Raw genomic sequence first — 12,321 nt, 5'->3', positions numbered from 1 at the left:
ATGTCGTTTCAGATATAAGGCAGTATTTTGTTAACTCACAGTTTCTGTAAAGCTGCTAAATAAAATAACATTGTGGCACAGTACTTTTATCGGTGTACGATAAAAATCAGAGACATTTGCTGTTTTTCAACACAGAATAGATTTTGTGAGAAATCGGTGAGAACTTACCCAAAAACTAAGAAACAGCATCATAATTCTGAGAACATGCTTCTGAAAACATGGAAGCGGCAGCACTAAGACACACAGACTGCAACATTCCAAACTAGGCGTTGCGCAGAACAAGAGGGAAGCTGACCGCCATGTCACGACAATCAACAAACACCGAGTACATTTACATATCACAGCGCTAATATAGATTTAACCATGACATTGATGAATTCTTGATTCTGATTGGTTAAAAGGAGGTTTCCTTTTTGCTAAGGAAACCCCTTTCAAATATATTAAGCCTTTTAAAAACAAATGTGCGTATGAATACAGAGATAGCCTTCATATTTATGCATAGAAAATTGCTGCCGATTGATCACCCCATATGAACTGTAAAATGTATCTATATTTCCTCTAATACACGCTGGGTCTCTAATACCAGCTTGGTCTCTAATACACGCCCAGTCAAGGGCTCTCGTGAAATTAAAAGACGGCATATAGTGTCAAATAGAGGAAATACGGTAGTTTGATATCGGATGTTTTGGGTGTTGGCTTGGCCGCAACCGTGACTGCTTCAATGATGACATTAAAAGATTAAACGTAGGCATATCTTTTGCATACAGACGAAATATTTATGAAACTGTTCTATGGTGACCAGAATCGGGACAATTTAAGGTATTTCCTCATTGAAACAACCGACAATGAAAGTAAAATGTAACGTTATAAAAATTGTTTGCATTTTTTTTATTCATGACAACATGATCTTGAAATTGACAGGTCACACCATTCAGATACTGAGATAGGTCCTACCTCGTGTCGAAATGTCTGACTCGTCTACAGGCTAAAAAAGCGACTGTTCACTCATACTCGGTTCCATTGGTTATTGTTCACTCATACTCGGTTCCATTGGTGATCGGGGTTGTCATCTTGCTTCTTTTAACTAGTTACGGAGAATGTAAACGCAAGATTGTCAGCCATTGACAGCTGTGAGTAACAGTGATGTAGGTCAATTCTGCCACATCCAAGCTCGGGGTGGAGAGGCATTTTTAGGGCTCCAAGCCGAAAGGCTGTAGAGCCCTATTGTAATCGTTCGATTTATTAGGGCTCCAAGCCGAAAGGCTGTAGAGCCCTATTGAAATCGTTCGATTTATTATTATTATTAGGGCTCCAAGCCGAAAGGCTGTAGAGCCCTATTGAAGTCGTTCGATTTATTATTGTTATTATTATTATTATTTATTATTATTATTTATTATTCCGCCGATTTTTGTACCACACCTAGCAAAATAACCACTGGGTCGATTATGTTCACATTTTGTGTGTGTATGTGGACCGTTGGGTACTAGTGCCCGCCAAAAACCCAAGGCCATAGGCCCAAAGGCCAAGGACAGATAACTAAAAGAACAGAATTTTTTGAAGATGTATTTCGCCCTATTGCTCCGCAATGGCTTATCCGATTACTTTGAAACCTAGCATGTATCTGCTGCTTGAGCTGCTTGACATCTTTTGTTCTTTGACTTTGGTCATTGGTCACGTGGTTTGGCAGCCATATTGGATTCAAGGTTTTTACAGTGTCTTTTGGGTACCTGTTTTCAAATGCAAACAACTTTGAGTCCACTGCATGAAATCCTTTCAAACTTTCTGAGAATGGTCTCCATACAGAACACATCAAACAATAATAGCCGATTTTGGATATCTTTTTTAGTTGCGGCCATATTGTATTTTGATTTTGACCAGTTTTGTCACCCAAATTTTACTTTGAAGATCATATCTTGTAAGGTTCTCCACAGAAACTATTGCAAGTTTACATGAAGTTAGTGTGCCATATGCATCTCATTTATTGTTATTGGTTGTATGCTAAAAGTAACACCGCTTGGTGGTAATATTTGATAAATACTTTTGACACCCCTGGAACACGGCAATTTCGTAGTGGCGATTTCCGGTGACATCTTTTGACAGAGTTGGTACAAGCAAACCCTTTATGGATTCGAACATGTTCGAGGTCGGGAATGGTTTTAGAACAGACCTGGACACTCTGGCACACGCCAATTTCCTGGCGACGATACCCTGCAAGTGGTGCCTACATTTGACGGATTTGGTTCAACATTTGATTCGAACATGGACGTTTGTGCACAGTGTTACTTGGAGCCCGCCATTGCTGCTTGCCGCTTTAATTTTTGTTATATTATTGTTCACTGGGGGTAATTAATTGCCAAATAACTAATAACACTTACACATGTTAAATAATGAACAGAATGTTAATTCATAAAGTTTGTTGTAGAAATATATTTGTTTAGCATGTTAAAACCTTTTGCTACAACCTGTCATGCCTATAATAGAAATGATGGCATGTTTGATTTCCAAGAAATGACCTCTCTCACTAAATTCTGAGAAATGACAGGGTCAGCTGAAACTGTGTACAACAGGTTGGAAGAAATTAAAACGTCTGTCTTTGGACTAAGTTTGGAGTGTTATTTGTCAACTTCTTTTGAAAAACTATGTGTTTTGAACACTTATTTTGAACTACTCACGACTATGGTGTTTTTAATCTTGAACTTTAGTAATAACTGTTACATATATAACTACCTGTGACCACTTTTCGGAATGTTCTAAGATTGCGGACCTGTGTGCCTGTGTTGTTACGCGTTGCAAGAGAGTGCAGTTTTCAAAGCATTGTTGCTGTCATGGTAGAATGGAAATATACCTACTGTGTTTTGAAATTTGATGAAGTCCCACTGTAGAGTAGATACCTCTTTATTTTAATTTGGAACCTCGAGCTTTAACAGTAGGTGTGTATTAATATTTCTAAATATAGAGTGGATCCTCAGGTCAATGTTGTGTTGAGTATATTGCAAATCTATGATCAGGTACAATGATCCAGTCCTTGGCGTGGAATGACGATACCAACATGCTGGCAGCAATGACAGATGGCTGTGTCCTGGTCTGGTACTATCCAAATGCAGTATACGTTGACCGAGATCTCCTGCCCAAAACCCTGCACAGGAAAGATGCAAGGTGAGCACAGAAAGTCAGAAGGAAACACATGATCATTGCTGTGCAGTATGTATTGCTTGTTCCCCTCACTGTCTTGACTGGACAGCCCCATGTTGCTGTGTGTGTTGTATTGCTTGTTCTCCTCACTGTCTTGACTGGACAGCCCCATGTTGCCGTGTGTGTTGTATTGCTTGTTCTCCTCACTGTCTTGACTGGACAGCCCCATGTTGCTGTGTGTGTTGTATTGCTTGTTCTCCTCACTGTCTTGACTGGACAGCCCCATGTTGCTGTGTGTGTTGTATTGCTTGTTCTCCTCACTGTCTTGACTGGACAGCCCCATGTTGCTGTGTGTGTTGTATTGCTTGTTCCCCTCACTGTCTTGACTGGACAGCCCCATGTTGCCGTGTGTGTTGTATTGCTTGTTCTCCTCACTGTCTTGACTGGACAGCCCCATGTTGCCGTGTGTTGTATTGCTTGTTCCCCTCACTGTCTTGACTGGACAGCCCCATGTTGCCGTGTGTGTTGTATTGCTTGTTCTCCTCACTGTCTTGACTGGACAGCCCCATGTTGCTGTGTGTGTTGTATTGCTTGTTCCCCTCACTGTCTTGACAGGACAGCCCCATGTTGCCGTATGTGTTGTATTGCTTGTTCTCCTCACTGTCTTGACTGGACAGCCCCTTGTCAGCATGACAGTCCTTCATGCAGCCATCCTTTTTCCATTTCCATTAGATATTTCTGTTTGAAACTCTCTATTAGATCAGTCTTGTGGTAAACTGGTGCCTTTTAATGATTTGGTATTTTCACTTTTTTTTATTTATCTATTTTTTTTTCATGATGACAGGTTGGATATTACTGAAAATGTGGATTGTTCTCATTTCAATGCAGAACTGAAAAAACATTGAATATTTCAAGATGAAACTTCCTGTATAGATCAGTCTAGTGGTGAACTGGTGCCTTTTGATGATTTAGGATTTTGAAAAATATGGAACAGTATTATTATCCCTGGGGGGATATAGTCGACACTACGTCGATCCATCTCTCCTCCCATCCATCTGTAATCATTTCGTTTCTGTAGCACGACTCGAAAGCCGTTCAATATTTTTCAACAAAATTTGGCAGACATATCAAACAGATCCTGAAGTGATGCCTTTTGCTATTTACAAGGTTGAGTTTGACTCTGTTCATAGTGGCGTGTTTGTCCTGACCATATCTCTATAACTAATGGGTATAATTTCTTGACACTTTGCACACACATAGACCAGGTTGTCAAATGGTGCCTTTTGCTACTAAGGGGTGTTTAGAATTCATATTTTTTCCCATTACCATGGCAACAAGTTTGACTTTGACTCTGTTCATATTGGTGTGCACCTGACATAGAAATACATAGTTCCGAAACCCAATTCCATGGTATTGTTTTGATAGCTACATAACTACTCTTATATTTGGACAGACAGATTAGATAGAAATTCAAGTTGGACTTAAAGTAACAGTCAAATGATTTGTTCTTTTGAATTTGTGGTGGGGGGGGGGGGGGGGGGGGGGGGATTTGTCATCTTCTGATGACTCTTGTTTACAGAGTTATGGCTCTGTTGTCACAACATCTGTTCCACGAAGCAACATCTAACTACTGAACTAAGCCACCTCAATAAAGTATTTACACAGCATAACCTCTACCCTGAGCAACTAGTACAACAGGCGATACAGAACAACACCAAGATATATCAGAAATCCCCACGTCAACATTCTGCACCCTTTGTGATCAGCCTCCCCTACTTTGGAACAGTAGACTCTTAAAGAAACAGGCCAACATTGATGTAGTTTTCAAGAGAAGTCATACCATTCAGAACACAATAAAAGCCACAGGGAAACCACCAGCCACAAGCTAGAACCATGAGGAGGAGTGTACCACATTCCGTGCAATTGTGGACAAGCTTACATGGGAGAAACATCTAGGCCCCTCAAAACCTGAATAAAAGAACATCAAAGCTCAGTCTCCAAAGATGACTCTAAATCAGCTCTATCAGACCACATCCGTGACAACCAAAGCATCCACTGGGAGAGAGTCACAGCCCTCACCACCAACCTCAAAGTCAACACAAAATCAGGAACCCAAATTTCAAAACCACAAGGCTGACAGGAATAAATTCAATCTGTAACCAAGCCAACCTAGTCAACCTAGAAAATAACCACCCAGAAATATACTGTAAAAACCGAATACTGAAAACTGAATACATAAATACCGCTGCTAAAAACTGCATCCCATTTAAAACAACTAAAATAGGCAAACCATCAGTACCATGCTAGAACAAATAAATAGAAACAACTACGAAAAACCGCATTCAACAAAGCCATACGTGACTATAAACATCTAACAATAGCACATGAACTAAACCACAAAGTACAAAACCTAGTCCAAATAGCCAAAAACTAGAAAAAAATCTGTGAGGAAATTATCCACAAAACAGACGCCAGAACGGTCTGGCGCAAAATCCACGCCATCAGGGGCATAAAATGCTAAAAAAAAAGACTCCCAACATAAACAACTCAACAAACCCCCCCCCCAAAAAAAGCTAACAACCTTGCAAACCACTTTTCGAACATAAGCAGAAATAGCAACTTTAGCCTCAAATTCCAAGATCAGTTAAAAACAGAATCTAAATTCACCAAACTACCAAAGGACGACAACAATATCAAATCATCAAACAACTGCCCCCTTAAATCCTCAAAACACTATTAAAACTATACAACCTAATCTTCATGGAACTACATGGAAACAAGCTTTAGTCATTGCAATCCCCAAACCAAACAAACCTACTGAACAGGCAAATTCTTACAGACCCATCTTCCTAACCTCAAACCTATGTAAAGTTATGGAAGCCATGGTCAAAAATAGGCTACAACACTTCCTAGAACAAAACAATATAATTAACCCAGACCAAAGTGGCTTCACCCCAGGCCACTCCACCTTAGACTAGAGCAAGACACAAAAACTGGACAACTACATAAACAATACACAACAGGTATCTTCTTAGATTTCTACAAAGCTTTCAATATGGTTTGGCATAATGGGCTAATACAAAAACTTTAAAAAATAGGACTCAAAGGACAAATAATTAACTACATTCAAGATTTCCTAACAATCCGCAAAACTACAGTGGGAATAAACCAAACTCTATCAAACCAGTGTCCCCTAAAAAATGGCACACCCCAAGGCAGCATCCTAAGCCCAACACTTTTTAACATAATGATTAACAATCTATTCGATGGACTATCCCCAAAAGTAAACACCTCAAAATTCACAGATGATGGAGCCCTCTGGATCCGCACTAAAAGCATCAAACTAAACCAAGATCCACTTCAAAAATCATTAAACAAAATCCAACAATGGGCAGATAAATGGGGCTTCTCACTAAACCCTGAAAAAATACAGGTATAGTCTTTAAACATAAAAACATGAAACCTGCATATCCAAAATTACAACTAAACAATAATCAAATCAAATTTCAGAAACAAACTAAATTCCGAGGTTTAATTTTTGATGAGCATCTCACATGGGATGCTCACATAAAAAACCTCGTATCGAAATGCAGTAAGGACTTAAACACAATTAGATACCTCACATGCTCCACCTGGGGAGCCTCCAAAAACACACTACTCTCCCTATACATAGCCCTAATCCGATCTAAAATAGACTATGGTAGCGGCATTTACAACGCCCTAAACAATCACATCACATCAAGCACATCACTACAATCCTTAACAGGGGAAATCCCACTAGAACTATGCAGGGAACAATTAACTCTAAACTTCTGGGCGGCCTCCCAATCCAATCCTCTTATCCAAAACATTCTCAAAAATAACATAAGCCCGAAAAACCAAGCGCAAGCCTGCAAAAATCCACTTCTAACCCCCATATCACAAAGAATAATAAACTACCTAAATGAACATCAACTAAAAAACTAAAAACAAAACACCAAACCCTCAAACATCTACACTCCAAAACTCCAAACGCCAAAATTAGACACTACACTCTCCTTCACTCTGAACAAACAAACGAATCCCAACATCGCCCCAAACAACTCACTAGCGTACATCCACGAAAAAATGGCCAAATTGGTGTCACTTCTACACAGACGGATCCTCTGACCCATCCTCCAAACACACAGGCTTTGGCATCCACATCTCTCAACCTCTGAAACAAACCAAATCCTACGACTCCCCAATAACCAGTCAATCTTCACGGCCGAACTTATAGGCATGGCCACAGCCCTACACAACCCACAACTAAAAACCCAACAAAACATCCTCATTCTCACAGACTCCCTCAGTGGACTTCGGGCCCTAAAAAACAAAAACACTAAAAACAGCCCCAAACTATTGACTCAAATATTAAAATAGTCCATTGAACTAACTAAAGCAGGCAAACAAATAGAACCTAACAGTCTCCACCCCTCAACAAGAAACCACAGAACATGCCGTCATTCACTGCCCACACTACAAGACACACAGAACAACAATCCTAAACTCTCTTAACCTAAACACTGAAATAACCCTAGAGAAAATCTTAAACCCTCAAAACAATACGGCCAACTTTAAAGCCCTAGGCAAATCTCCAAATTTCAAATTTCGAAACTCCTGTATAAGCAACCCCTAAAAAAACCCTCCCGGGTTGCAAAAATAATTTTCTTCCCTTTTCGGCAAGTACACTAAATGGCCTAGCGGGCCCATGTGCAACATACGCTATCAGTCGGAAAGCACACGTAAAATCCCCGACACCCATCCATCCATCTCTGTATATTACTTGCTTGATAACGGTGTTAGAACCTACACCGAAACGTCGCTCTTACTGTATTCGACGTAATAAGCGCCCACGGCAAGATTTGCTCATATATTGGCTAGTGAACAATTCCACATTAGCACCCCTTCCGACCCCTATTCGCATATAATATGCACCGCTTCCTTCCCCCATTCGCATACAATACGCACTCGTGTGTTATATGCACCCTTTATTATTGGCAATTAAATTTTGGAAACATAGCTGATGAACGACTGGGAATCCAGCTTTTCATGTACAGAAGTCAGCAGGATGTGGAAAGCTGGCCAGGTACTGGAAGAATTGGGACATCTTCTTGGAGGGCACATTCGTCAAGAACATCCTCAAGAAGGATTACAGTTCAGCCAAAAGAGAGGCATCTCCTCTCTCTCTCTCAATCTGCCAATTGTACAATACAGGTACTGCAACCTAAACTAACAGAAGCAATCAACAGAGAGAAGTAGAGATAGTACTAACAACGCGTGTCTGTCCGACGTCGATTAATGAACAATTTGCATACTCGTATATGCAAGGGACCGACGTATGGTTCTCAGTAGGAAGTGACAACTTGGAGACGATGGCTTGCGGTATATACAGTTATACTTTATACATGTAGATATAAACATACAAAAGACACCATGTGCCTGGTCAGCACATAGTGGTAGTGGTTGTTGTCTAAGTGCCCCGGAGCACCCAGCCTAACCCTAGCTAGGCTAAGGGTAAGACCTTTCTTTTCTCCTTCTCTCAATCTCTCTGGACCAAGGCTTATATAGCCAAGGTCACCTGACATTTAGTAAGTAATAAATATAAATATAAACAGTAATTCATCCATGACATACTTGCACATCTCGTTCAGGATGGCAGACGGTCGATGTACACAAAAATGGGGATTAACAATTAGGATTAGCATCTTATAAATAACAGCAATTAAATGTTTCAAGGCATATAGATGTCATGGCTCCAGGGTAATGAGCCTTTGCAATTAAATGTTCTATAGACAATGGATGTCGTAAATCAGTCGCTATGACAACTTCCCTCCGTTACGTGAAGCTTGGACCCCAAGCTTTCATGAGTCCAAATTGATATGTGTGAACTTTTTCACCAAGGAAAACAACCATGCAAATGTGATCAAAATCAGTTATATGAAATCCTTATGCAACAAATATATCTATGCAATGACGGTATGAAAGTGATCATCTAGCCAGTTCGATTTAGTGCCAGTTTGAAAGCTAACCAAGTGATCTTTGTAATGTGCAATTTCACTACAAGGTAATTACTGCTTTGCACAGATTCAATAAATATATCACTGAAGGTTCTTTGAATTCAGGAGTCTGGCTTGGCGGTGCGACTCAGTACCGAATAGTGATAATGAGTAATGTCATCAAAAGTACAAATTAAACATCTCAGCAAATTTTTTGCATAAAGAAATTTGAAACCAGGAGTCCAGCTTTACCGCGTGACTCAAACGGTACTTGTGGGTACTATTGCCCTTTTAAGTACAATGGGTGCTCTTCCCGTGTCTTTGACGGAGCTTGCCCAGATATTGTGGGTGCGATGCCCAAGAAAAAAAAAATCCTTAATTCCGACATCAAAACTCTGAAATGCTGAATACTGCTGTGCTGTTAATTACTTAATACTGACATACAATAAACATATGTGTGGGGGTGGCTCACCCAAGAATATCCCTAATCTGAATTCAAAGTCCTAGACAATACATTCAATTTTGTACCAAACTGTGCACATTAATTACTTGTAACAAATGACAAATTTTGTCGTTTAGATTTTTGAAATTACGAGTCAAACTTTAAGGTGTGACTCGATAGCCCTACAGCTTAGGTTTGTCTGGGCCCTAGCTGCAACTATATGTCTGGCGTGGCCTGGAGACATTTCAAAGATTCCCTACACAATAACTTCAAAGATCTAGCTTGACTAAAGATGTAATTTGGAGTATATTGCACAAATACAAAACTGAATTTTGGAAAGACACATTTTGGCATTAATATACTGGCTTTGATTAAACATACCTGGTTGCACTATTCAACAGTCACACAATATATATCCTTGATTGAGTCCATGTAAGTAAACACAAATTAGTAAGTCCCCATGAGATATCTTGTACACAGTGTCCATCTTGTAGGTGCCCGTGAGGCGGTTTCTGTATTTATGCAGGGTCTGCATGAAGATGGCTGTGGTTGGGTCTCTGTGGGATAGGCGTGTAAACTTCTTTTCTTAGGTCATGTGCAGGAACGACATCTTAAAGGGGAAGTCTTAGCAGTGTCGAGCAGGGAAGGTTTGGGATCGGAGAACTTGTTCTTGATTGGAGAGGTTCTTGTTTTTTCTTCAATTTTGTTAAAGGCCATTTCTTTGCTCTTGGTGATTGGCCTCCAGGAAGGTAGTATATCCTTTTAATAAGAGACTGTCACTTCCTACAGTTTTGTGAACCATATGCCATGCTGCAAAGAGGTACAGGAAAGGACAGACTAAGAAGTCTATCATACCCGGATTCTCCACCAAATTAACAACGCGTGTCTGTCCGACGTCGATTAATGAACAATTTGCATACTCGTATATGCAAGGGACTGACGTATGGTTCTCAGTAGGAAGTGACAACTTGGAGACGATGGCTTGCGGTATATACAGTTATACTTTATACATGTTGATATATACATACAAAAGACACCATGTGCCTGGTCAGCACATAGTGGTAGTGGTTGTTGTCTAAGTGCCCCGGAGCACCCAGCCTAACCCTAGCTAGGCTAAGGGTAAGACCTTTCTTTTCTCCTTCTCTCAATCTCTCTGGACCAAGGCTTATATAGCCAAGGTCACCTGACATTTAGTAAGTAATAAATATAAATATAAACAGTAATTCATCCATGACATACTTGCACATCTCGTTCAGGATGGCAGACGGTCGATGTACACAAAAATGGGGATTAACAATTAGGATTAGCATCTTATAAATAACAGCAATTAAATGTTTCAAGGCATATAGATGTCATGGCTCCAGGGTAATGAGCCTTTGCAATTAAATGTTCTATAGACAATGGATGTCGTAAATCAGTCGCTATGACAGTACAGCCAGATGTCCTAACTCCAGGTTTTTATTCACTCATCTCCCTGGTCCCCGAAAGAACATGAAGGAATTCAAGAAAAAGTATGTTCAGAAGCTGGACAAGTACAAAATGCTCCACTTACCACAGCTAAAACAGATGATAAAACTGCATGATTGTCTCATTAGCATCGACATACAGGACACTTACCTTCACATCCCCATTCATCCAGCCTCCAGGAAATACCTACTTTTCCAATACCAAGGGCAACATTATCAATGGACAGTCCTGCCTTATGGAATTTCTATGGCTCAGTGGTTGTTAACACTGGTAACCAAACCAATCGTTGCCTTTCTACACAACAGGGGGGATCCATTGCGCCTTCTATCTGGACAATGGAATTCAAGCACATCAATTAGTAGAGATACTCAAGAACTTTACTCTGAGATGATTTAGCAGCCTAATTGGGTTTATAAACTTTCAGAACCTTCAGACCTTCAACCATCCCAAGACCTGAAGTTTGAAGGAGTGTCAAATATATCAGCAAATGCCCAATCCAGACCATCCAAACCATCTCTAACAAAATGAATGCTCCATCCGGAAGCATTCTGACTGGTGACAAGGAAAGAAGATTGTCTATCGGTGGATCTATTTGCAACCAGATTCAACAGACGAAATATCAACTTTTGTCTTCCCAGTACCAGACACTCGGGCTTGGGCCATCTTCATGCATATGCATTCCCACCACCAGCACTGATACCTCTGATATTACAGAAGACCACGCATACCAAGAACCTATTCCTGACGTCAGGTGACTGTCCCATCACCGCTTTCCATGCTTCCCTGTTTTACAATGTGATTCAGAACATGAGTGACAACAAAGTTTATTACCTTCTCTTAACACTATAATCGTTTAAAGTAAGCTGGTATAATTATTTCCTTCTTTTTCACCCAAAATGAAATGGTACCTAACAAGGATATAAGAAAAACAAACAGGATGTTTAATCATGTTCCCAAGAGGGTTATAAACAGATCACATCTGAATACCGTAGTATAGTGCGCACCCATGTATAATGCACACCCCCCTCTAGCGGGTTCAACATTTTGGAAAAAAAGAAATTTGAATATTATGCGCAGAAAAATTTACACCGTACCCTTTCAGCGAAGTCCGGCAAACGAACAGGTGATGAGAAACTTCGTCAGTACAAATTCGTAATTTGAGATAAAAAAATCACCAGACATTTTTATTTACCGTTTAAATAGTATTTATTGTTCTGCTAGGCATTGTTTTATATCTAGGAATTAAGATTACCTTGTGTATTT

The 12,321-nt window shown here is 40.1% G+C and overlaps 1 protein-coding gene across 1 annotated transcript in view; it reads left to right on the top strand.

Annotated features, from left to right (window-relative positions):
* LOC139447683 (intraflagellar transport protein 80 homolog) overlaps nucleotides 1-12,321 on the top strand; it is a 92,943-nt gene that overhangs the window by 64,794 nt on the left and 15,828 nt on the right. Inside the window, exon 13 of the mRNA XM_071229118.1 lies at nucleotides 3,009-3,156. Within this exon, the coding sequence (XP_071085219.1) occupies nucleotides 3,009-3,156 (148 nt within the window). The remainder of the gene's footprint in view (nucleotides 1-3,008; nucleotides 3,157-12,321) is intronic.

The sequence above is a fragment of the Haliotis cracherodii genome, unplaced genomic scaffold (assembly GCF_022045235.1).
Source record: "Haliotis cracherodii isolate W230 unplaced genomic scaffold, xgHalCrac1.p SCAF_7, whole genome shotgun sequence".
In the NCBI taxonomy this organism is placed as follows: domain Eukaryota; kingdom Metazoa; phylum Mollusca; class Gastropoda; order Lepetellida; family Haliotidae; genus Haliotis; species Haliotis cracherodii.
Note: the sequence above shows the minus strand (reverse complement) of the source record. Positions and strands in the feature narration are given on the sequence as shown.